The sequence below is a fragment of the Henckelia pumila genome, chromosome 2 (assembly GCF_033568475.1).
Source record: "Henckelia pumila isolate YLH828 chromosome 2, ASM3356847v2, whole genome shotgun sequence".
NCBI lineage: Eukaryota > Viridiplantae > Streptophyta > Magnoliopsida > Lamiales > Gesneriaceae > Henckelia > Henckelia pumila.
In genome coordinates this window covers 5,752,906-5,779,109 of record NC_133121.1, presented here as the reverse complement: position 1 = coordinate 5,779,109, position 26,204 = coordinate 5,752,906, and the positions used below count along the sequence as shown (strand labels likewise).

The window sequence follows — 26,204 nt, the reverse complement described above, 5'->3', positions numbered from 1 at the left end:
AATCAGGCGTATTACACATTTACACTCTATTCGAGAGTATCTTTTTCAGTAATTTTACATGAAGTGGATCAAATGCTGGACAATTTATAATGTTCGGAATATGGAAAAAAAAGGGAAAAAAGTCATCTTATCTTCTCATTTATTTCTTGATTTTACCGATCAGCTAGACACTTGTATCATTGAAAACGCTGAAAAAATATCATGCTAAACAACTACAAGATGAAAGATCATTTTAATTTTAATTTTAATTTTAAATAATGTAAAATCACCAATGAGACGGTTTCGTCATTTAATTTTGTGAGATTGATTCGATTTGATTTATGAATATTAATTTTTGTCAAAAATATTATTTTTTAATGTAAATATGAATTTGGTCGATGCCTTATTTTTTATTTTTTGTAAATTTATATTCGATTATATATAACCATTTTTAGATTTTCTTATTTTTATTTTTATAAATGGCCATATCTCTACATAATACTTCGAATTTCCATTACATTTTAGCTTATAAACATTTTCAATTATGCACACTTACCATTAGAAAATTTCACATTATACATGAAATCCAAATCAATAGGCACATGGAATGATGGAATTCAGCAATTTTCCATTATTTCCTTCACATTTTAATATTCTAAGTATAGTTTTTATACAATTTTACGTCTTTTTGTCATATTATTTATCCATATACTAACTATTTATCTTACATCAATCAAATCATTAATTATTTATTTTACATCAATCAAATCATTGAATTTAAATTACTATATTATCCTTTATAAATAATATTATGGGGTTCATAATTTTTAATTTAATTTAAATTATTAAAAGGACAAAATTATAATTTTATCATTTTATTCAAAATTTAATCAAAAATCAAACAAACTATAATCTATCAGTCAAATCAAATAATATTTTAACTATAATTTCTTATTTCTTATTTATTACATTATATTACTTATCTATATCTATTTATTAAGTGAGAAAGCCTTAAAGAAACCAACTTGATCTCTTAGTATGCCCTTAATTTGAATTTCAAATTATTTGAAAAAAAATGGTGGAAAATAACTAATATAAATATATAATTCATGGTCTTTTAACTACTCCTCATAGACTTATGACTAATATTTAATCCAAGAAACATTCATTTTTTGTTCCCCTAAATTTATTAGATTTTTTTTCCAAAATTAATTTTAATAAAAAATCAAATTTTTTGTCACACACAACGGGTGTACAAATTCGCTAGTCTCTATATTATTTAAATTGTATTTTTCAAGAATTATCCAAATAATTAAATATCATTTCACCCCTCAATCATTTCCACAAATACCACTCTCATTATTATAATTAATTAATTATAACCTTAGCAATAAAATAAAATAATTATCATTAATCCATACTTCAATTTTAATAAAACTTTGATAGATAAAATTGGAAAAAAAAAACCGACTGTAGCAGATATATATTAAATGAGAAGTTTTGTGACACCAATCTTCTGAACAGTTTGGTAGCTCCAGGTGCCCCAGCGATGGCGGCCCTCCCCATTGCTAACGGCATTGCCACCATGCGCCGCCGCGCAACCATAACGAACAGCGATCACAAAACACGGGTCCCTTATGAACTGAAGCAGGGCCAGTCCCGCCATTTTCACAAGCTCCCCTCCGGTTTAAACATGGAGTTCATTTTTCAAAAGGGTTTCGATAAGAATCCGCGGAGCTCACCTCTGCTGTTCGTACACGGAAGCTTCCACGCGGCTTGGTGCTGGTCTGAACATTGGCTGCCCTACTTTTCTGGGAATGGGTTTGATTGCTATGCTCTCAGCTTGCTGGGTCAGGTATAATCTCTCTCTCTCTGGTGGGCTAAGTGTCTTTGATATGTTGATCTTCTCAGTGAGTTCGTAAACCGTAAGCACGTTATCTAGTGCCGCAATGTGCGGTAGCAGAAACCTTCTGCTCGCTCGTTCAAGCGATTTTCTTGGAGGGGAAAAAACAGTGAAGGAAATCTGAGTTTTTGTGGTCTCTAAAATGAATTAAAAGTCACCAATTACGTTAGGCTGTTTACCCGGGAAAAAAAAATTGAACTTGTTAGGTTGGCGAGCTTAACTTGAATTCCATTGCGGAACATGTTACATCAACCACCACTAGGAGCTGAAGTCCACCGTAGCCCATTGTGCAACATGTTACATTAACCACCGCTAGGAGCTGACACCTGCCGCAACCCATTGTAAGACATTCATTCGATTGTTGGTATGTCATACATGATAAACCTTGATTCCATCTGTACCATCAATATAGATCACATCACGGATACTGAGATGATTTCCTAGGTTGCCCTTCGGCCTTATAAATTCTCAAAGACAACACCAATATTAGGTGCTAAGCCCGAAAGGATCGGCAATATCCAAATGTCTTGTGCATTCGGTGTATGCGCCTTATTCCAATCCCTAATATGAACAAAGACCACATTTCTTACCCTGAACAAATTTCCCAGGTTGCCTTTTGGTCGTAAAGATTCTCAAGCCACTCAAACTATGTTATTCATGGAACCATGACATTTGTTACATATCCAGCAAGTATGTACAACATTTTAATGTGTGCTTTATATTGTTTAAAAAAAAAATTCCCCGATTTTCTTCTGTTTATTGTTTGTGCACATCATCAATTCTTAGCCTTGTTCTGATCCAAACACATATTGAAATTTTGATTTCCCCAATATTGTGGATGTAGCTGTGTTTCTGGATTGTGAGGTATTGTGTATTATCAACTTTTTCAGGGAGAAAGTGAATCTCCAGCTGGTGCTGTAGCAGGTTCTCTCCAGGTATCCTTTCCTTTTCAATAGAAAATAAACCTCTCTCGATTAGATAAATTTGATTGAGGCATTGAACTTTTTTTTTTTTTGAATGGATCGAGATATTGAACCTTTTTTTGAATGGATTGAGACATTGAACTTAATATGCTTGTTACTTTCTAAACCCAAACACTGCTTGATTGCAGTAGACTCATGCAGCTGACATTGCTGATTTCATTGAAAAGGAGATTCAATTACCACCAGTGTTGGTAGGGCATTCTTTTGGTGGGCTTATTGTTCAATACTATATTGCTGGTGTAGAAAATGGTGTCATACAAGGTAAGTACCAATTTTTAGTATGGAAAGTGGAAACTATGAAGTTTATTTTCTTGTCATCCTTATGAAGATTGATAAGAACCACTACACGGTCATCTTACAGTTTGCTGATATTAAAAACATCTTCTTGTAGATTTCTTTACTGTTTTTCTGTGGAAGGAAACTTGGATGAAAATATGTGTTATTTCATTTCAATAATCTTTGTTTATTTCAAAATTAGTCAATAACATCAAAAGGAGTTCTATCTCAGGTCATAAAACCAGCCTTTCACTGTTTCACATGATTTTATAGCGTTAGATGAGACGCAACTTCTCAATTGTATTTACTTCCTAAGCTTCTTGTTTGGATTATTTCTTGTGAAAATGAAGCAGAATGCATCCTTTTTGCATTTTTGAGCAAGTTAAGATATTTATTTATTTTAAATGGTCATTCTTTTAACAGTTTATTTTTTACTCTGTTTTTCCCTGTCCCGCTCAATCTCAGAAAAGGGATCCTCGTCCTTATCTCTGTCTGGAGCTGTTCTTGTTTGCTCAGTGCCTCCTTCAGGAAATAGGTGAGTCCCTGCATTTACAACTTGTGATTCTTCATTTTGTCAAATTGACATATTTTCTTTGCATTTATTTAGTGGGTTGGTTTGGCGTTATTTGTTCTCCAAGCCCATTGCTGCATTTAAGGTAATTGCCCTTTTAAAAAATGCACCACTCATTTTTTCACTTGTATAATGCAATGGCTCTGACACTGGCACCTGCAACTTATATATAGTTCTCCCTTCAAAACAATGCTTCGGTGATCAAGCAACTTCTGTCCGTCTTTAGTTCTTTTAAAGCTATTTAACTTATTGTATTGCTTCCAATTGTAGTTTATGGTACATGGTTTCATCCCCTAATTGAATTTCAGTGATAATTATTCACTGCCGCATAAAATATAATAAAGAAAAGCGAATTGTGGATTTATATCCATGTTATACATCTTAAAGTCACTCGCGAGTTATGCTTTTCTGTGAATTTTACATAATTAAACTTTTCAATGGAGCAGGTGACACGCAGTTTGGCAGCCAAAGCTTTTCAAACATCTCTGCCTCTTTGTAAAGAAACTTTCTTCTCTGCGTCAATGGACGATTACCTTGTCCAACGGTTAGTACATGAGAACCTACTGACTAGTTTCTTAATATTCGATTTAACACACTCTCGTATTTTAATAAAGTGTAAGCAACATGTTTGAATGGTCACAATGGAAGAGTATAGTTTTTCAAATATTTAAAGCTTGACAAATGAATTGTGTGTTGGAGATCGAAGGATTTACTTCAATACTTTACTTGTGTTAATTGGCAATGAAAGTCAAACTGAACATTATTGAACTTGATAATGCTATCCAAAAGTTTCAAGATATGATGTTTTGGTGAATTGTATAGTGCTTAGATTTGGATGCGCTAAACTATACTGGTTAGCTCGAAGGTTTGAATTATTATGAGGATCATCTGTTGATTTAAATTGGAATATTTTCTACATGGATAATAGAAATAAGGATCTCAATGTGATTGAGCTGCAATCCATAAAAGTCGTTCCAGATTTAGCTGTTATCATTGATCGGCAGAATGAGAGCATCCTAATTGGGAACATATTTACAAAAGATAAAGATTGGATGCTATACAACCACCCTCTCAAAATTATCCCTAGCTCAATGACCTCCTACTTTCTGCTGCCCCAGAGGGCCCACCTTAGATTATAATATGAAAGGAAAAGAAATGGAAGCTTACTGTTGTTTCATTTTTCTGGAAACAATGTTTGAGCTTCTTTTTAAAAAAACATTTGCAGATACCAAATGCTTATGACAGAAAGTTCAAGATTGCCATTGTTTGACCTCCGGAAGCTCAATGCATCACTTCCCGTTCCTAAAGTGAAGGATTCGTCTATCAAAATTCTTGTATTGGGAGCAAAAGATGATTTCATAGTGGTAAAATAATTCATTTTCTGTATGTTTCCTGAATGTTCAAAGTAGATCAGATGATTTAGTTGCATTTTCCTTGATTTTATGGTACATTTTTCTAACATTCTTCTAGTTTCTTCTTGCCACTCAATTTATATAAATTCAACTCTTCTGAAGCCTGGATATAAGATGCTGCTCTATTAATTACAATTTACAATCATATGATTCCTGTAGGATGCCGAGGGACTCAGTGAAACAGGCAAGTTTTATGGTGTGTCACCGGTTTGCATCGAAGGAGTTGCCCACGACATGATGCTGGATTGTTCGTGGGTAAAAGGTGCAGAAGTGATCCTTGCATGGCTGGGTGCATGAAATTTAGAGCATACAAAATTTCCATATAATCTTCTATGGAGTTCATTTTCAATAGGAAGTCTAGATGTGACAAGAATGTGAAATTTTATGTTGAACATTATTAGAATTGGAGTTCTGAGACGCTAAAGCCTCAAAAAATTTGAAAACAGTATCGGCTTTTGATCTCTTCAGACGATGATGCTGTATATATTTGACACCTTTTTTTTCAGAGTTCCTGAATGAAGAACTGGTTCCTGTACTGCCTAATATGTTTACATACCCCTGCTACTGAATCAATGTTCTTCTCCATAATAAAATTTTTCCCCGTCTCGAAAATCTGTATCCGACCAGGTGATCAGGTGTTTAAAAGGAGCTTCTTGAAATTGCTCTCCGCAGCTAATTGTAGGTTGCTGGTAGCCTGGTGCCACCTTGAAGAGTAAACGCAATCAAGGACATGACTCCGAAATTATTTGGTTTTTACTTGAAAGCGAAGAAGAAGAAGAGTGCAGACAAACTCATCGTATACTCAAGGTTTGAGGTTCATATTTCATGTTTAAAATCACATTTAACTGTGGACATCTGCCTCAGTGAATACCTGCTCATCTTTGGATCAAATTCCGTGGTAAATTTTTTTTCATTCTGCAAATTGTAAGGGACACTAAATGGTATATTCTTGGCCATCTATTTTTGTATTTTAAATTTTTTTTGAGAAATTGACAGATAACTATAGTTGCGTCACAAATTTACTAATATAGTTTATTTTTCATGATAGTTAAATAAAAGTAGATTGATTTTATAACTTGATAGAGCTGTTTTTGGTATTTTAAAATTCAGATTATGAGATCAGAATCGGCTGCTGTCGACTAGTATATATGGAACATGCTAATTGAGCAAGATATTTAAGTCCGATTATATAATTAGAACAACGAATCAAATGTTATTTTCAGATTAATTTGTAGATCTATGTGTTCAACAAATTGTCTTAAAAATTATCAAGATGATATACACTTTGGTAAAAACAACCCCGTTTGTACAAATTATTAAAAATTAAATTCATTAAACAACATGGATGAATAAAATATAATTAATCATTGATAAAATGTTCGATTCGCCTATTTTTTCAATTAAAATAGACAATAAATTGTGTCCCAAGCACGATAAATGAGTAAAAAAATTTATTGATGATTTTTTTAATTGAAAAAATAGGTGAATCGAAAATTTTATCAATGATTAATTATATTTTGTTCATCCATATTGTTTAATGAATTTAATTTTTAATAATTTGTGCAAACGAGGTTGTTTTTGGTAAAGTGTAGCACGGTTTGTGACACCAAATGTTGCAGAGTATTTCGTCTAATATAATTGAAAAACAAATAAACGGCATTATTCTATGAGAATGGACCAAAATTTACATTTCAAACATTGGCCCAATTTACGAGGCCCAAACATTTGGCCCTGTAAGAAAACCCTATCACTACTCTAATTGTTCATTCGATCTCACTGAGCCGTCTTTTCCCTCCAAAGCTCCGCTGCTCATCAGCCGAAAACAAGGTGTAGGGGGATCGGTTGAGAGGTAATCACGTACTGTTTTAGCGCCTTTAGTGCTTGTTATGTTAATCGAAGTTCGTAGTATTTGATTTCAACGAGCTTAGTAAGCTGAATTATTGTGTGCGATGGTCTTGTATTGGAGGGTCTTAATTGTGTTGGTAACATATTTTTTGGCTAGTGCGTAGAGTGTTTTTGCATCGAATTTTATGTGCGGTTTGTTGATTAGATTATTTTATTGATAATAGCAGTTATTTTTACTGGAAATACATAGTTTTTGATCAGATATTCTTGTAGTTTTTAAGAAACAGTTCATATCATTGAGATTTAACTAATTACGCTTGTTGAACTAATTCAAGCTTCTTGTTAGTTCCATTAAGACAATATTTGTAAGATTAGCCCTGGTTGTTGAATGCCGTCAGACATTGGTGGCAGAAATGGAGGCAGTGATGTGGGGTGGGGTGGGGTGGGGAGCATATGCATTTGTACAATCCTCTGTATGTAAGAAATTCACGGAAATAAGGAAGAAACTGCACCGTAAAAGTTGGAGTCAGTGGTTGGGTAATTTATTGCTTGTTTTGTTTGCTTGAAGTTCTTTCAAGATGTACACTGCATTGCAAAAGATTCACAAGGACAAAGATGCTGAGCCCACAGAGTTTGAGGAGACTGTTGCTCAGGTTATTACCGCTGCTACTTAAGTCGCCACATTTTGTTGAATTTTGGAAATGTACTTGTTGAAATATGTCTTCTTGCTCTATCTGCAGGCTCTGTTTGATCTGGAGAATACAAATCAAGAAATAAAGAGTGATTTGAAAGACCTCTACATCAACTCTGCCTTGTAGGTGTTACAATCTTAGCCTTTGTTTTTTGCAGTGCATAATTTTTAACTATAAGCAATCCATTGCACACCCTGCAGGCAAGTTGATGTTTCTGGTGGGAAGAAGGCTGTTGTGGTCCATGTTCCTTTCCGATTGAGAAAAGCTTTCCGTAAGATCCAACCTAGGTTGGTGAGGGAGCTTGAGAAGAAGTTCAGTGGAAAGGTAATTCTAACATGATGCTTTGCATATGGTCACTCAAAGTAGAAGGATTTTCATGGATGGTGGTGGTTTTGTTTTCATTTGTGACAATATAAAATACCAGGACAGAAAAGGTTGTTACAAGAAAATGGAATTGCTGCTTTTTTTTTTCTTTGCAATGTTGCATCTTTGTGTGACCTTGAACTTCATTTCCACTGCCTGTGGTGTTCACTCGAGTGTATTTTGTTTTCGGTAGCAAACACGGACACATGTTTAATTGCTCGACAACTGCTTGTGTGTTGATGATAGTAATTTTGGAAGTACAGGAAGTGGTTCTAATTGCTACCAGAAGAATTTTGCGCCCTCCGAAGAAGGGCTCTGCTGTCCAGAGGCCACGTACACGTACTCTTACATCTGTGCATGAGGCCATGATGGAGGATGTTGTTTATCCTGCTGAGATTGTTGGAAAACGCATCAGATATAGGCTTGATGGATCCAAGATTATGAAGGTGATGATTTCTTGACATCATTTTTAGTTCGACTTTCTGTTCTGGCAGCTTTTTACATGGTTTTACCATCAGTTTCCGTCTCATTGCAGGTCTTTTTGGATCCCAAGTCCAAGAATGACACTGAGAGCAAGTTGGAGACATTTGCTGGAGTATACCGGAAGCTTTCAGGGAAAGACGTTGTCTTCGAATTTCCAGTAACAGAGGCATAACCATCTATGTACTCATTGTAGACTCGTTGTCGGGATTTCAAGTTTTGACCTGGAAACTCCTTTTTGCTGAAGCTGAAAGAATGTTTTGGACATCTATGTTTTTCGTTATTTTTTCTCGCTGGTGAAAAATTGAATTATTTACTGCATTTTCGGAAAATGTGGATCCCCTTGGTCGATTTTGATGTTTGGTGTATCAAGTGCCATTGTGTTCTACTCTGCCTTCTAGTTTGAACAAACTTTACTGTCTTCAATTATAGCATCATTCTTCTCTCTTTCTTTTTTTTTTTTTTGTTTTTTTGTTTTTTGTTTTTTTAAGTGCTATAATATTTTATCGATCTTCGCTATAATGAAATAATTGGTGGTGAAATATTGTATGCTAGGTTCCAAAAGCATGGATTGATTGGTTAAACGTGAAGGAAAAGCTTCGATTCATGTTCTCGTACATGAAAAAAGCCTATTAAGCACGAGTTTTTAGATAGAACTCTAAAAAAAGTCAACATTTATCCAAATTAAAATTTTTTAAGCTCACTATTTTTTTATGTGTTCAGCTTTTATCTTTTTATTTTTAAAATTGTTCAAGGGGATAATGACAAAGTTGATTAAATTTAATATATAAAAAATAAAAAAAAAATTAGGTCGCCCAAGCGACCACTCGGGCGAAACAACACATAGCTCCGTTCGTAATTGTGCTCCCGACCAAATTTTCTGGGTCCACCCCTGCCCGTAATGCCTTGCAACTTTCTTAGAATGATGAGTTCATAAATGGTGTAAGCCCTAGTTGACTAAACAATATTGTAACTCACGATGTTTTTCATTAATGCAAGCTTTGTTTTTTTTTTTTTTAAAAAAAAAAACATGATGTGAGGCCTACTAATTTTAACCAATCATATTCTTCCACGCCACCCGAAAAACAGTGCCTTGAAGTAGCATAGACTTTCCAGAATATCTGATATCTCATAGATGTTACTATGATATAATAATAATCATAATAATATAATAATAAATATCTCATAGATATTATGATATAAAAGTAAAAATATTGTACATGCATACATTTATTCCAAAGAATATTCACGACAATATTATTATTAATTGAAAAAGGGAGGATAAAAAATCATCGGTTAATTTCCATATAGCCACGTCAACTTTACATCTGTTTTCCAAAATTTCCAAATATATTCAAAAAAATTCAGGCTTCTCATAGTTTTCTCCCAAAATCATTCAGATTCTGCAAAATTGCATCCGATGTGAAGAATTGCTTGCATGAATTGTTGCGAAGATCCGATGGCAATGGGTCGGGTTGTATGCCCCAAGCCCCGCAGGGTCGGGCCATCCAACCTCCATTCCTCCATAATGCCATTGAGATTTCGCATACGGTGAGGTTTTACCAATGTTCGTGCGCGCGATTATTTGATTTCTGTGTTTAGTTTATTGATTTGGAGTGCCTTTCATGGTAGCAGTAATGATGTCGAGGCTTGTGATTCGATACCTGGCGGTGAATTGCTGGACCTAATTCTTCGCAAGGTAAATTCTGGTCTGGGCTGGATAATTTTTTTTTTTAATGTTACCAAATTTCGATCATGGATAAGCATACAATCATAATTTGTCTGATCTGTTGGTTTGAATTAATTGCCTGATACAAAATTGATTATTGGTCTGATGATGCTTCAACTCCGGAGCCGTGATGTTTGATACATAGCCGTACAGATTTTCAGATACGTGTAAACTTTGCACAAATGTGCTGAAACTTGACGTTCTTGGAAATTCTGCCTGTAATTTGATCCATTTTCAGCTGAAATTGTTAAATTCATGAGCACACCTTTGAGATTTTTTTTAGGATATGCTTTATCTCCACAAATGAGTTTCGGATTCTAACTAGTTATTTCGTGGTGACATTGTGTGATATATTTTTTTTTAAAAAGGCCTAACGAGTACTTCTTTTAGGAGTTTTGTGGTGGGTTGTTTTGTGTGGAGCTTTTAATGAACCTAACAGTTTCCTAGTAGGTGTGGGATTTGTGAAGTGTTATCTAATGAATTACCATGTTAATCCCTTTGGTGGTATTTGCGTTGAGCATCCATCAATGTAAATTGTACGTAGTTATAGTCCGAATTCTCGTTGCTGACGGAATCCAAATGATCTCTGGATGGGGAGATCCTTTCGGTATCAACCATTTCCTTTGAATGTTATACTGGATATTATTGTGGCTTTCGTGCATTCATACAATGTCATGTTTTAATTTTGTAATCCCATTTAACATACTCTTGTTTTTCCAGGATTATAAAGCAGAACAATGCGCTGCTTTAGCGTCATCTCCTCCATTCTTCTTTGGATCGCCTCCATGCAGAGCTGCAAATCCTGTAGTTCAAGATTCTCATTTCGGGGTTGAAAACCGGGCCTCCAAATGCTATTCCCCATCAAATCCAGCTCGTCCTTCATCAGCTCATCCCAAAGTCGAGTTTGAAGAAAAACGAGCTGCCGTAAGAGTGGAAGGTTTTGACTGCCAAGGTTCTCGTGTTGCTATGGCATGAAACTCAGTACATAATGTAGATACAAAAGAAATTTCAGCGTCTTCGGAACCTGCTAAAAAAAATAAAAAACCGAATACCGAAAATCATGTACATATGGAGGAATAATCTGCGTTCTGTTAGCTGTCTTAAGGCCAAGAAATTTCGTAATTTGGGTTTTTCATACTGATGATTCCCAAGCTCAAGCGCATACATACGCTGTAAAGAATACAAGTGTAAATACAGAGATATTGACTTATCCAATTCTCTGATAAATCAACTTTTCTGTGATGCCAAAATATCGACTCTTTTTTCTGTGATGCAGGCAGGTTTAATAAGAGTTACATACGAATTATATTGATGTAATTTTAGTTTTTAATTGATGATTATTAAAATATAACCTATAAGTAACCCACACTAAACTTCAATAATAATTTGATCAATAAAAAAAAATAATATTTTCAATTTAGATATGTGTTCGATTGATCTTTCTCATCGAGAATACCTACTCTAGCTAGTCTAAATGCAACCATTTAACAGGAGAATTCAAGAACACACACTTTAACGAGCTTGAAAAACACGTAATTAGTAGTTTAATATCTGAATTCGATTTACAAAATATATCACGTCACTCGTGAAAAATGCTCTGAAAGTAACAAAGCTGAGGGCTATCGGTGCAAAGAGATAATATAAATATATAAAATAAATTTGTTCTTGGGATGTGCAAAAGAACATCATCTAAATATGGTCCAATTCCTCAGGATCGTCTGGCGATAATTCTCCTCCCCGAATTCAATAAATAACCGTCTTTTCTATTTTGCAGGTAGCCCTTTTCTTGGATTCGTGCTCTTGTCCGACGTAGAAGGAAAGAGATTTATTTTCTTGGGTTATTTTGTATTTCTTTTCTTGTTTTTTTTATAGGGGACTTTTGGTGTGTGAGAGAGGGAGGGAGTGAACCATCAGTTATGTCGAATCCATCTGATGCTCCTCCGAGTTCTACAGACGAAAAGCTCACTAACCCAGGTTTTGTTTTTTGTTTTTTTTTTTAAACCTCCTATTCTTTGATTTTGGATCAAGTATTTCGTATGTTTTTTCTTGGGTGTGTTTAGAGGAATGCATTTTTATTAAGAATGAGTTGCGGTGCTTGTTCGAGACCATTGAATAATCTTTCGAGATTGAACGGTGTTAGAATTATTCTAGCTATGCTTGCCTGATGTGCCAATGAGAATGAAGCTTGTAGTCTAATTTTAATGATGTGAAACTTTATCTTGTGGTTAACTGAATGAATTTTGTAGTTAACGACTGCCGTTTTAGGGCCAACTCGGTATGGTTTAGTTGTCAAGAGCACGATTTACTGTCTATTATCATGTCACCAGTTTATTAGAGGCTGTTGGATTGCTGCAATGTGAATCATTAATTTGAAGCCATTAAATATCGGATGAGAGTCTTGCATCTTCCTTGTCGTCGTCTGGATGTGGTGGCAAGAACGATCTGTGTCTTCGTTATTGAACTGATCTTAGATGATGAGTACTTTGTGTGGTCAAGAGACTCAATATTCAAATAGATTATATTTGTTATGGTTTCTTTATGCTCATGCAATTAGCACGTTTTTTAAACTTGAAATGATCTGTAACTATAATTTACGGGATCAGAATATTATTGTGTTAATTGTGTAAAATGATTTTTCAAATCAGTGGAATGAGGTTTTTCATGGAAAAAAAAGGGATGCTTCTCATGGCTCATACACAGGATACATGTGTCCTGGTTGTCGAAAATATGTCTCTTTTTCAGTTAAATGTTAATTTAGAATCTGATTAGAAACTTCATTTGCTCCAAAATTACCATCTGCTCAATTGTATGTTGCTTTTATTTTGATAAATTTATGCACAATATAAAATAGTGATTACGGTTTGATCTTTAGTAGGGCCCTTAAAGTAGATAGAACGGTGCTTCTGTTCTATCAGTCCTTCCACTTTAGTACTTGCATCTCTCTCTAATTCTCTTATATGTTTCCACCAATGCTTTAAAAAATGCTTCCATTAATGTACAAGGCCATATGTGTACCAAGCGCCAAGTCTAGTATAATGTCTCAACTCTAAACTTTTATCATTTCTACCTGCAGACATTTTCCTTTTTTTTTTCTTTCTAACTATTAGCCTCGAGGCAATGAACACACACACACACAGAGAATTAACAATGATTTCTTTCATGGTTTTCCGTGTTAACAAAATTAGGATTTATATTGTATTAATTTTTCTTCTTGAGGTGCAGTTTCACAGGTGGTACAACCAACTGTTGATCATCAGGATGCCAAGATAGCAGCTATAAGAGAGAGCCCTCCTTCAGTTTTTGTGAACTCGGAACCAATTCGAGAGGATCAAGTGGAAAATGCTGTGAAATTTCTTTCGCATCCCAAGGTTACGGGATCTCCAATCATGTACAGAAGGTCATTTCTTGAGAGGAAGGGGCTCACAAAGGAGGAAATAGATGAAGCTTTTCGGCGTGTTCCTGTAAGTCACCCCCTTCCCCTTCCAATTTGGGGACAAGATATTTTGCCTCTTATTTGAAGAATCTGATTATTGCTCAGAGTCTTAAGCATGCATTGAAGTGAAGGTTTGTAATCTCACTAATCTGCATAAAACATCATAGGATCCAACCTCAACTGCTGCGACTTTTCAGCCCGTTAACACTACTCAAGGTATTTCAAATCTTGTTTGCTTTAAATTTTATTCATGTCATAAGGTTAACGCTTGAGCTTTTTGCTTGCCGATAATGCTAATTTTATCCAATCTTTTCTGACTGACATGAAATAGATGGCCGGATAAACTCTTCGTCAAACGTTCACCAGCAGACTCCAACACAAATTACACAGCCTTCACAGATTCTACCTGTGGGCAGTATCTCTGCAACAGGAACACCATCTCGATTCCACTGGTCCTATGCTCTCTTTGCTGTAGGCTTTCTGGCTGCTTCAGGTTTTGGGACAATTGTGTTATTCAAGGTAATGTTCTCGATGAAAAACACCCTGTCCTCAGACAAGTTGCCCGGATGGTGATTGTGTGTGCCTAAAATCGGAAATACTGTGATGGCTTCATTTCGCACTTTCACAATAATAGTGATTTAATTTTCTTAACATCCAATTTTTGGTGTGCCTGCATGAGTCAGAAGGCAGTCGTTCCCAGAGTGAAGTCTTGGATTTGCAAGGTTGTACTTGAAGGAGAGGAGAGTCAGATAAAGAAAATTGATACAAAACCAAGTGTTGCCGAAGAGGCAGCAGCTGCTGCCAAAGCTGCCGCTGCAGCAGCTGCTGATGCAGCCCGTGCTAGCCAGGAGATAATGGTATCAAAAGGAGAAGGTAGTGGTGTATGAATTGATTTGCGGATATGACTTCTTGTGAATGTGATTCTTGTCTGCTATATATTTGTTTATTGATATGGATTTTAAATCGTAAGCTTCAGGATTGGCATTGTTTATGTTATTTTCAGAGAATAAATGCTTTGAAGCGCTTATCAATTTGTTAAATGTACAAGTACAGGAGATGAAATCTATGAGTACTGTCATACAGAAGTTAGAAATTGGTAAGGCCTCCTTGTTTTCAATCCTATCATTTATTTATTTTCACTCTTATGTTTCTTTCTATCCTCTAGTTGTTATTTGTTGTTGAATATGGAAGTACACTTCTTGATAAATGTTGAAGATGATATACCATGGTACATTCTTTAATATTCTTGGTTTGTTTGATCTCATATTCTAAAGCAGGAAAATGGTGGTTAGAAGTTTTTTAGTTTTTTGGTGTTGTATCAACAAAATTCCATTTTTCTGTCATAGATGGGCAACTAATTCTTTATTTTTTTCGACACCAGGGCAGAGTAGTAGTGTTAATGGAAGAATAACCATTGAGGAACAAGCTGATCAGCCAGTGCAGATCAGTGCAAGGGTAAGCTAGTTATCACTGTTTCCTCAGTACTCTGGAAGTTATCTGAAACTGAAAGCTAATGTTGATCAACTTTGAGCTTCATTCCGTCTTTTTCATTTTCGAGTTGTTTTTCCAGCAACCTTATGCCAATGGCAAGACAGATATTGATTCACGCTCAGGTACTTGATTCATTACAGTTGCTGAATTTCCGCCACTATTACATTTCATCCACTCTACAAATTTCATGACTTGTGGGAGGGCATATTATTTACAGTGAAATCATTGTCACCTCCTCCACCTAAGCAGCCCTCTGTTGCCCCTCATCCTAAGTCGTATATGGAGGTATATATCTGGCGAAGACCAGTATGTTGTTCCAATCTAGCTTCCCAGGGCGTTTCTCTTTGCTCGTTGATGAGATGCTTCTTTTCAAACTATACATTTTCTTGATGCTAGCACTTCCATCTGCCATTCTTATATATCGTTCCCTTTGGAACCTTTTCTTGCAGATTTTGGAAATGATACAAAGAGGGGAGAAACCATCAAACATCAGGGTTAAGTCCACTTCCTTTATTGTTCATGTTTTGTATCTATGTGCATTATGAATTTTAAAATTTTCTCCATCAAATTGAACTCATGTGTTTGTTGCCTCAGGAGATAAACGACGCACCACCGAATCCGAATCAGCCATTATCCAATCCTCGTTTGGTTCCGAAACCTAAGGTTTGCTTTTCAAGATATCTTTGTTTCATCTCTCCTTGATAAATAACTTAAAAAGTAAATTTCTCTCTTATGTATGGTTATTAATAGCCAACAGAGCTCACTAACGCTACTCGTCATTATAAACAGCCATGGGAAGGAAATCAAGCACAGAGCAGCTCAACAAACACTTTTCTTGCTCAAGAAAGAATCAGTAATAGCTCAAATTACGAGTTTATAAACAAGGAGTTGAATGGAGCCAGTACGGTCCCTTGGTGGCAGCAAAATAATGTCAGAATAACAGAGATCGGAGAAGGAGATGGACAGAAAGTTGGATCGTCTGTTGTTCCAGGTACTGAAAAAGGGATCCGGAGATCGTGGGTACCTCCCCAGCCCCCTCATGTTGCGATGGCCGAAGCAGCTGCAGCCATACGACAGCAAAATAAACCGTCTTTCCAGAAAGAACAACTGACCGACGACCAATTACTGGCTCGTTCTTTGGATATGACTAACGAGACGAAGGCGACTACTGTAATCTCCGAGTCTGGTGATTTTGTGGAGGCCAACGTTGAAAGTTCGAGTTTGAGTTTGAGTGAGATACGAACGGGGGAGAATGGTTCGCCCTTGGAAGCGTGATCGAGTGCGGCGGGATCGACCCTCGTTGCTATGCTGCGGACACTGTTACTGTTTCTCCTGGCCTTGGCCCTGGCCCATAGCTATAGTTTTCAGTGTAGTTTTGTCAGTCGAACGAGCTTCACGAATGGGAGTCCAAATTATACAAAAATATGATATTTCTACGTTACTGCATTTGCTCCCAGTCGACATAAAAAATGAAATCAATGCTATGTTTTAGGTAGAAATCGGTATTGGTCATGGGCTCGTGGCCGCCTCGGTCATCATATTCCATGTGGGTCCCGCATTTCCTCGGCCTCCACGATACGTGGCGATTCGACCGCGCTCTGACACGATCGCGTCGCCTCCACGCGCTGCACACATTGTTTCCCACATCCCCTCCCTACGCCATTCACGTGGCCGCCACCAAATACTTTAAATTTCTTTCACCTTTGACTCTTGTTTTATTCTATTTGAACATCATGTCATTTTTGTATTATTATTTCATTTCGTACCCAATTTTAAAAAAAGACAAATTATGGTTGTTGGAGATTCAAGACATATTATAAATAAAGACAAAACTACATGCAAGAAGTTGGATCCAAGCTTTTTTACAATAAATTTAAATTACATGAAACTTGATGCGGCTCCCCCCACTCATGAATATGGCCACATATTACTTACTTTATTTTATTCTGCATCAATAACCATTCCGAATGAGACCATACCCTTCAATGCCGAAACCATGCAGCATTAGTTTGGATTTTTGCGACACTCTGCGTATATATATAACACACACATATATATATATATATATATATTAGTGAAATGAATGAAGTTGAAGGATAGAGAAATGCGAATGATGAGTTGTAATGGATGCCGAGTGCTGCGCAAGGGGTGCAGTGAAGATTGTAGTATAAAGCCGTGCCTGGAGTGGATCAAATGTCCCGACTCGCAAGCCAACGCCACCATCTTTCTCGCCAAGTTCTACGGCCGCGCCGGACTCTTGAACCTCATCGATGCCGGCCCACCAAACCTCCGCCCTGGTATTCTATCTGATGCTTTCATGCAACCGGAGAATCAGGCATTGTTTGAGAGAGCTTTTAGAAAGCAATTAAATTTTTGTTACTTCCTAAAAGCTTTGATAAATGCTACCTCCGTGCGAGATATATATATGATTCATAACTTTTTGTTTTACAGCAATTTTCAGGTCTTTGCTGTACGACGCATGCGGCCGGATTGTGAACCCGATAGATGGGTCGGCGGGGCTTCTCTGGTCCGGTAGCTGGCAGCTCTGTGAGGACGCCGTCGGAGCGGTTCTCAGAGGAGCTCCGATTACCGGGCACGCGGCGGAGACGAAAGATCGGCCGGCGTTTGACATAAGGCATGTGAACAGAGAAGATCAAGACCGTTTTCCACGGTCGAGTGATCTGCACAGGGTGAAGACGCGGCGGCGTTTCAAGAATTCCGGCAGGAGGACGAAGCAGAGTACTGTGGAGTTGGAGGGTTGGGCTTCGGATGAGCCGGAGCATTCGGCCGGCGCCGAGCCGAGTGCGGATACGGTTGAGTGCGGTGAAATGGAGCTGGACCTGACTCTGGGCTTGGAACCGTTCAAGCGCGGCGGCGCGAAGCCGACGGGAGCCGTTGGCTCGGCTGGTTGATTAGGATCATTTGTTTTATTTTTCATTTTAGTTTTTTTTTTCTTTCTTTTAGAACTTGCACTGTTTAGTTTATTTTTCTTTTGTGTTTGACTTCAATGTCGTTTTAGAACATGCAAAAATGGGAATTAGATTTGGTAATTACAAGGGGGAAATGATAATTAATCCTGATTATTATTCAGTAAATTTTAAAATCAGCTCAAGCTCAATTTTAATTGTCATTTAGCTTGTTCAGTTGGCTGGCTCATGAGTTTAACGGTTTAAGATAGTGTTTGATACTAGTTCCAAGAAGTGTTTATCAACTTTTTTAAAATAAATTTTGTGTAAAAAAAACTCAAAAGTGATTTTTAAAAGTAATCTCAAACACTATCTAAGTTATTTTTAAAGTGATTTTTGTATTTCGATAATGTGTAATAAAATTAATATTTTATATTCATGACACACATTTAATTTGTCATATTTAATGAAAAAATTAGGAGTTTTCATAAATTATGCCATAAAAACTTCTCTAACATCGTCTCATGAATTAGTTTTTTTAATTACAATTATAAACCGTTTTTTTTAAAAAAGATAAACCGATTTTTTTGAACATTTGATTTCACAAACTTTTTTTTAATGCCCGATTTGATTTTACGAACTTAAAAATACTAATAGATATTGATAAACATGAATTTAGCACAAATGAATAAGCATGGAATCTAATATACGGATCTGTCGATGTTGGCTTCAGGACATTACCCTGAAACCAAATTTGACGACCCAGATCATCACTGTTGACCTGCAAAAAGATTCAGGCCGTCCATACCCCACCCGGACACTACGGGTGGAGTAGCATCGACCGATCCCTAATATATATATGTTAGTATAAATGAAGATTGAGCGAGACAAATCCTGATTTAACAAGTATATTAAATTATTTTATTTTAAAATTCTGTCTAATATGGATAAAGAAATTTCACGATTTATTGTACTTTTATGACAATAAATTAATTAAACAATATACAAATGTTATGTGATTATTTTACTTTTTATGAATAATTAATTATTTAAGAAGAGTAGATTTTTTGTGAGACGGTCTCATGGATAAGTCTCACGGATCTTTATCCGTGAGACGAGTCAATCCAACCCATATTTAAAATAAAAATAATAATATTTTTGACATAAAAAATAATATTTTTTCTTAAGCAACTCAAATAAAAGATCCGTTTCACAAAATTGTCTCATGAGACCGTCTAATAAAAGTTTTTATCATTCAAGAAAATAGTAGTTAATTTATAAACTAGTCATATTTGATGGAAAATAAAACTATCCGGATGAAACCAAAAGTTATCTGCTAGTTAATTTGACTATGTTGGTTTTGTTAGGCTGAAACTTTTAATTCGAACTTTTAAATCTATTTTTAATCATAAATATACTATTTTATTTTATTTTAACATATAAAATGTCAAGAAAAAACTATATATAAAATATCAAACGGGTCTAGATCGTTAGACTTCGAGTCAGTTTGAATTGGATTCTTAATCGTAATCATTGAGTTCGACTCTGTTCGAAACAAACTTGATTCCAAATTATTTTATTCTCTGATTCTGAGTTTTAATATTTTATCAAATAATAATATAATTATATGTTAATATTTAGGATCAAATATTTCGAACGGACTCGATCCAAACATTAAAATTTTCTTCGTATTCGACTACATCAGAAATTGAGAGTTTGAGTGGGTCTTTGAAATTTACCCAAAATAGAAAAAAAGGAAATGAACCAAAAGCCCTATAATTTCTCTGTTCTCTCTTCAGAGCTCAGAACATCCACAAAACGCGAAGATGTCCCAAAAATCTCACTCTCATCTTCCAGTATGGCTGTACCTGGTATGTCTTTTCCTAAATTTCGACGTTTATTTTTCATTTTTCTCTATCGTCGTTACAGTTTTGGCGTCAGTTCTTCTGAATGCGGCCGGTAACTGTAGAGGAATTTTTTTGCGATTTTTTTTTTAATATTAAAATGTTTCTGGTGGTTTTGGTTTTACAGTTCAAATTGAATATGAAAAGAAACTGGGATTTTTTTCATCGGTGACAGTTGCGTTATTTTGAGCTAGGGCGCGAGCATTTGTATGTGTTATCTTGTTGAGGTCGGTACCCTGTTTTTTTGGTCAATGGTTGTTTGATATGGTGTTTTTTAGACTTTTTTTTTTGAAGTTATAGGCTGTGAGCTCAGAGTTGTGTCGATGCAAGCTGAGCTTCTGTGTTGGTGATATTGTTTAGTTGAATTTTTATCAAGTTATTGCAGATTGTTAATGAGTTAAGATATTTTGGTGTAGGATTTGTGCGATGTTGCTTGGGTTGTGCGGCTGTTGATTGTGTCTGGAACTGAAATTTGAATCGAAATGAGAGTGTTAGTCCACTTAATGATGAGGAGTTCTTTGGATCAATAATGTTTTATTTCCCCAAATATGTCTTTCTTAGTGACAAGGATCCTTGTGATCTTTATTTTTATTGTCCAATTACGTACCAAATTATATGCCTACTTGCTAACTAGGTGGTTGATACTTTTATTTTGTGTAAAAGATGAGTTTTTTGTTTGGTAATATTTCAAATCCCATCTCATGTCGTTGTGTTGCAAGCTAGAGAAAAAATGATTTTAAAAAAATATACCAAAAAAATGGATAATTACTTTAGATGTGGTAAAATGGAAAATGAATTGATGGCATGCAACAATATTTGTCACTGATTCTTAAGAGAATTGCTGCGTCAGTAAGTTGAATTCGTTAAGTTTCGTGACTGTATTGCTCAAAGTATGTTTGAACTTTGGAGTAAAAATTTACTGTATCAAATATGTCTCTTGCCTCTTTCCTCTATGGCTTCCTTGATCAGATGTTGGATATTGATTTTCAAATAATTTTGTGGTCTATCATAAATTTCTTGAATAATTCATTAATTTTTACTTAACGACTTCTGATTTTTCTGACATATGTTGCTCTGCCCTGTGTAGGTGTCTTCTCCCAAAATTTATGTTTAAATAAAATAAAATAGCAATACGTACCGTGCTGCGTTCGTATCTTCCATCAAGTCATGGAAGGAAACAGGAGAAACTTTCTGAACAAAAATTCTAATCCACAGTTCAAAAGAAAGGGTGCTCCTAGTGGGGAGAGACGCCATAATTTTCCTCTGGAACGATTTTCTGGAAATTCTGATTTTTCGGACACTGTTTATCGAATTCTTTGTTATTCAAAAAAGATTGGCAGTGTTATTGGTAAAGGTGGTAACATAGTGAAAGCCCTCAGAGAAGAGACTCAAGCAACAATTACAGTTACTGATTCTATTCCAGGGTCTGATGAAAGGGTAATAATCATTTGCAGTCCTTCAGATAAACCCGCAAATATACAGAAAACAAAAAATGGTGACACTTCCGGGAAAGGAGACGATGTTAGGAAGCCACACTGTGCGGCACAGGATGCCCTCCTTAGAGTTCACGACAGAATTGTCAAGGAAGACCTTGGTGGAGCAGAAAGCAACAATAGAGATGACCTTGTGGTCACTGCAAGGCTTCTTGTGTCTAATAATACTGTTGGATGCCTGTTAGGAAAAAAAGGAGACGTCATCCAAAGATTACGCAGTGAAACTGGGGCAGATATACGTGTTTCTCCTGCAGATCACCTCCCAGTGTGTGCCAATAGCAATGAAGAATTGGTGCAGGTAAAATGTTTATTCTGATTCGTCTGTTATCATTTGGACTCGAAAGACTGTTGGTGGATTGAAAGCAAACATATTCCATTGCCATATTTTAGGCGCGCAATAGGATATTTATTCATTTCTTCTGATATGCTTCTCTCTGTGGTAAATATTTCCCTTGTTCATGTCTGAAGAAATCACTGGCAATGGAAATAAATACTAGCTCGGAAGATGGTCATACTCTTGGTTTGAACTGAGTCGAGATTATGAGTTGATAGATAGTGAAACATGGGAAGAAAGATCCTAAAATTTGTCACTTTGCAGGCTTCTACTTCATTATTATCTAGGAAGCTTCTTGTGGAAAGCAAAAAAACTGTTTTAACTTATTTTTACGCCAGACTATTGGGCCTTCTGTTTCATACTTCAATTAAATAATTGGATGTATCTGTAGTCTGGACACCTGTTCAAGCCGGTTTCCATTATTTCATAGGATTAAACGAGTCGTGATATTGATACCTTTTTGGTATGGTTTAGATATCAGGTACACCTGCCACAGCAAAGAAAGCTCTGTATGAAGTATCAACTCGTTTGCATCAGAATCCACGCAAGGATAAGCCTTCTTTGAGTTTATCAAGTACCTATGCTAGTCAAGGATCTCACCCTTCTGGTCTCGAAGTCAGAGATATGCTTCGTTCAGGAGATTTCTCTTGGTCAGAACATAATGCTGATGTTTATAATTTGTCACCTGTGCCATGGAGGGGAGGACACGTGACCAGGCCGTCTAAATTTGAACCTGAAAACTTTGATGGTATTGGTCCTCCACATGATCAGGAAACACTAAGTGAGTTCAGTATGAAAATTCTCTGTTCGGCTGAAAAGATTGGTGGTGTGATCGGAAAGGGAGGATTAAATGTTAAAGTATTGGAACGGGAAACTGGAGCTAGTGTCCGTGTTGAAAACGTGTCTAAAGAGTCCGATGAAAGAGTTATTCGTGTTTTCTCACTTGAGGTTGATTTTCTCTGAAGTGTCAGATTAATTTCTTTTAGTGTTTTGTTGGCTTCTGCTGAGCTAAATATTGTTTTAGGCTCTTTTGGATCAAAGATCACAGACTATTGACGCCATTCTCCAGCTTCAAAATAAGACCTGCGAATTGTCTGAGAAGGGAACCGTCACCACAAGGCTTCTTGTTCCATCTAGTAAGGTTGGCTGCATTCTTGGACAAGGAGGTAGTATTATCAATGAGATGAGGAGGAGAACTCAAGCAGACATACGTGTTCTTTCCAAGGAAGATAAGCCTACATGTGCATTTGATGATGAAGAGCTTGTGCAGGTGATGTCTTGTACTTTAACTTTTTGTCCTGTCAGTCAATGCCTAACGGTGCTGAAATCTTAATTGGGATGACATGGCTCTATTTTAATGCTTGTTCATACTTCTGATAATTAGATATGTGGAAGTTTTGGGGTTGCTAGAGATGCCTTAACTGAGATATCATTAAGACTTAGAACCAGATGTCTTCGTGATGCAACTGCTTTAGTGGAACCTACTCCTGTGAGACCGATCCCAAGATTTGATTCTGCCAGAAATCTGCGTGGCGGCCTCCCTCGACCAAGTCCCATTGGAGCTGGAAGTTCTGGAAGATACGGACATATGACTGTATGTTTTTCTGTTCAACTTGCCTTCTCATGAAATATATCATTGTTTTTTGTGTGAGAGATGAAAATTTCAAACTACTCTCACGGACCTACTCATAGTAAAAGATCTTCAAGTTTGAATATTTAGATCTCAACTTGTGCAGCAGTACGATTCACATAGTTGTGTTGTTTGTTTTCCCTGCAAGCTCATGTAAAGAGCAGTACTATTTTGCTTCTCAGAATTAAAATTACCTAAGTTTACACGATAAATAAGTCATGCCAACTCATGAAACAAAAATTGTGTTTGTAAAGATATTGCAATTACGATCATTGTTTAAATAATGTAATAGTTGTGTTTGTGCTAATACCCAGGGTGGTTTTCGTGACCATGAATCTCCAAGTTATCCTGCTCTTCCACGGGCTTCTAGGTAATGGCTATGGCCATCTTATATTTACTATCTATGCAAAATTGTATACATGAACTGTTGGAGTCGATCACTGTCATGTTTTATAATTGGACTTCATTTGAATTTTGCATTCAGTTACTCTGTTATCAATGAGGACAATATCATTTTTGGAGGGAGGCACGATGTTGAGGTGAGTTTAGTATATATTTTTTACTTTCTATAGTTACATTGACCGAAAGATTTTAAATTAGTGTTCCAAACTCCTGCACCGCCCTGAGGTTGTTTGCAATTTAGATGCCTTTTTCTCTTTTTTGGGCATACTTGTCTACTTATCAAAATGGTTGTAACATCTTAAGATGGATGTATGCATGACTGCAGTTTAGAATTAAAAAAAAATCTCTCGCTGGAAATTTGATATAGTGGTGAGCAAGGGCAGTCTAGTGTAGGGGTGCAAACGAACCGAATCGAGCCGAATAATGGTAAAATTTTAAGGTTCGAATTCGGCTCGATAAGAGTATATTCGAGTTCGAGCTCGATTCGAAGTTCGATAATTTCAAATATTTTGGCTCGAGTTCGGCTCGAAATGAAGTTCGAGTTCGGTTCGAAATATTCGAACCTATTCGTGAACTATTCGGATATTATGGTTCGAAAGCTCGAAATGTATATATATTATTATATAATTATATTATATTAATTAAATATTAAGGCTCGCGAACTATTCGCGAACTATCGAATAGAGTAATTTCGGCTCGAAAAAAAGTTCGAACATGTTCGAATTCGGCTCGAGTTCGATAAGCTCGAATACGAATAAAATATTTATCGAGCGGACTCGTAAAGCTCACGAACAGGTTCGGTTCATTTGCACCCCTAGTCTAGTGGTACCATCACTTGAAAATCTTGGCATCAAACAGTTGCCATTATATGTTAAGCCAAACACTTGGTTAATTTATCAACCACTCTGCTAAAGAATATGGCATAATATATCTATAGTCTCAATTAGCAGTGAAGGCAAAACTACCAATTGGGAGTGTTTTTTGGTTATCGCTTATCCGATTTAATAAGGAGTTAGGAAACTGCAGTTATTCTTGCTTCTATTTTCCTCGAATTCTTCATGAGAACTTCTGTTTAAATAGCATATAGGCTTAGAGCTTCATATAGGACAATCAAAGAGTTTTAACACTTGTTCTTTGAACTTTTAGTTTGCTGGGAGGACGAGAGCGAAGTTCCATGATCCATATTTTACTGGACCTGATTTTGGCAGTTCAGAACATGTCAATGTTTCACGATATATGCATCAGATGCACCCATCTTCTACTGGACCAAATAACTATCCTCAAGCAGGAGTCTATCAGAGCTACAACTCCCCGCATGGCGTGTATTCAAATGTTAGTTCTCACATGCCCTATCAGAACTCAAATCCTCCATCAGTTGCCTACCAAAACATCCATACACAGCAAGGTTCATACCAGAACACGAGTGCAGAAGGTTCTTACTATTACTAGTGTTTATTTTGAGTAGTCTTTGTACAATAACTAATTGAATTTCATATGATTTATATTCGCGGTTCGCTACTCAGCAGGTTACTGAAAATTTTAGAGGTATCTTGAGCTTTTTTCGCCGTAGTTGACTAGAACATGTGCATCTCAATTCTAAACCTCGTTTTTGAAAATCCGTAATCAAAGCATTCTAATCCACTTTCAGTTCTTGTTGCACACCCGTGTTATAGGTGAAACCTTTTAGTCAAACCATATATAACAAGATGTACATCGTCGAACGCGAATAATTTTAGTTTCGACAGTTCGTTGTGGGTAAAAAAAAAAGGGATTTTAGTTATCTGTACATCATGTAGCATGAAATCTGTGGTTTTCTCTGCCCATCTTTTCAACAGCATTTCTCGGGGTAAAATTAGTTTTTTTTTTCCTTTTTTTGAAAGTAGGGTTAAATTAGTTGATGGCATATATCTGTGATTATTCATTGTGATTATTCATTGCAATCTCTTATCATTAAGTTGAATCTCGTTGAACACCTTCATGAGACTAACTTTCGGTATTGTCTCCAAGTGTATTATGTGTGTGTCTCCAAATGTATTATAGGAAATCTCAGTAATGGCACACGCTCACACCACACACATATATATATATATATATATACATACAGCTCCGATCCCCTGCACCCTAGGGTGCAGGAAAACTGTGTGCGACCATTAAAACTCAGTAGTGGGTTTTAGTGGTTTTTGTTTTTTTTTTTTTGCACCACTAAAATCCATTACCGGGTTTTAGTGGTCGCACACAATTTTCCTACACCCTAGGGTGCAGGGAATCAAATATATATATATATATATATATATATATATATATATATATATATATATATATATAGAGAGAGAGAGAGAGAGACGTTGGTGGAATGATTTAAAATGGTATAATGGCAA

At 36.1% G+C, this 26,204-nt stretch overlaps 6 protein-coding genes across 7 annotated transcripts; all 6 read left to right on the top strand.

Annotated features, from left to right (window-relative positions):
- The first annotated feature begins 1,508 nt into the window (after window positions 1–1,508).
- On the top strand, window positions 1,509–5,652 carry LOC140884812 (uncharacterized). Its single transcript, XM_073291676.1, has 8 exons — window positions 1,509–1,834; window positions 2,773–2,817; window positions 2,997–3,126; window positions 3,607–3,676; window positions 3,749–3,797; window positions 4,159–4,256; window positions 4,938–5,076; window positions 5,284–5,652. The coding sequence occupies exons 1-8, from the start codon at window positions 1,529–1,531 to the stop codon at window positions 5,419–5,421; spliced, it is 975 nt and encodes a 324-aa protein (XP_073147777.1). The 5' UTR covers window positions 1,509–1,528; the 3' UTR covers window positions 5,422–5,652.
- A 1,195-nt stretch (window positions 5,653–6,847) lies between these two features.
- On the top strand, window positions 6,848–8,949 carry LOC140883243 (small ribosomal subunit protein eS7). Its single transcript, XM_073289631.1, has 6 exons — window positions 6,848–6,973; window positions 7,538–7,622; window positions 7,710–7,783; window positions 7,862–7,985; window positions 8,288–8,470; window positions 8,560–8,949. Exons 2-6 carry the CDS (start codon window positions 7,548–7,550, stop codon window positions 8,677–8,679), a joined length of 576 nt encoding a protein of 191 aa, XP_073145732.1. The 5' UTR covers window positions 6,848–6,973; window positions 7,538–7,547; the 3' UTR covers window positions 8,680–8,949.
- A 917-nt stretch (window positions 8,950–9,866) lies between these two features.
- LOC140885038 (uncharacterized) lies at window positions 9,867–11,368 on the top strand. Its single transcript, XM_073291954.1, has 3 exons — window positions 9,867–10,055; window positions 10,140–10,203; window positions 10,954–11,368. The coding sequence occupies exons 1-3, from the start codon at window positions 9,943–9,945 to the stop codon at window positions 11,206–11,208; spliced, it is 432 nt and encodes a 143-aa protein (XP_073148055.1). The 5' UTR covers window positions 9,867–9,942; the 3' UTR covers window positions 11,209–11,368.
- Window positions 11,369–11,742: 374 nt separating this feature from the next.
- On the top strand, window positions 11,743–16,603 carry LOC140881502 (peroxisomal membrane protein PEX14-like). The gene is made up of 13 exons (XM_073286862.1): window positions 11,743–12,007; window positions 12,106–12,207; window positions 13,456–13,694; window positions 13,834–13,882; window positions 13,998–14,185; window positions 14,350–14,539; window positions 14,670–14,762; window positions 15,048–15,121; window positions 15,237–15,279; window positions 15,375–15,442; window positions 15,607–15,651; window positions 15,752–15,820; window positions 15,947–16,603. The coding sequence occupies exons 2-13, from the start codon at window positions 12,150–12,152 to the stop codon at window positions 16,430–16,432; spliced, it is 1,602 nt and encodes a 533-aa protein (XP_073142963.1). The 5' UTR covers window positions 11,743–12,007; window positions 12,106–12,149; the 3' UTR covers window positions 16,433–16,603.
- Window positions 16,604–16,755: 152 nt separating this feature from the next.
- LOC140881503 (LOB domain-containing protein 41-like) lies at window positions 16,756–18,230 on the top strand. Its single transcript, XM_073286863.1, has 2 exons — window positions 16,756–17,454; window positions 17,609–18,230. The coding sequence occupies exons 1-2, from the start codon at window positions 17,241–17,243 to the stop codon at window positions 18,067–18,069; spliced, it is 675 nt and encodes a 224-aa protein (XP_073142964.1). The 5' UTR covers window positions 16,756–17,240; the 3' UTR covers window positions 18,070–18,230.
- Window positions 18,231–19,757: 1,527 nt separating this feature from the next.
- On the top strand, window positions 19,758–25,453 carry LOC140882725 (KH domain-containing protein At4g18375-like). Of its 2 annotated transcripts, XM_073288895.1 has the most exons (9): window positions 19,758–19,934; window positions 20,095–20,194; window positions 21,055–21,758; window positions 22,269–22,742; window positions 22,819–23,064; window positions 23,179–23,388; window positions 23,739–23,794; window positions 23,909–23,963; window positions 24,973–25,453. In XM_073288895.1, the coding sequence occupies exons 3-9, from the start codon at window positions 21,135–21,137 to the stop codon at window positions 25,273–25,275; spliced, it is 1,968 nt and encodes a 655-aa protein (XP_073144996.1). In that variant the 5' UTR covers window positions 19,758–19,934; window positions 20,095–20,194; window positions 21,055–21,134; the 3' UTR covers window positions 25,276–25,453. The 2 variants fall into 2 exon arrangements, with proteins under 2 accessions (XP_073144996.1, XP_073144997.1); XM_073288896.1 differs by lacking the exon at window positions 20,095–20,194.
- The last annotated feature ends 751 nt before the right edge of the window (window positions 25,454–26,204 follow it).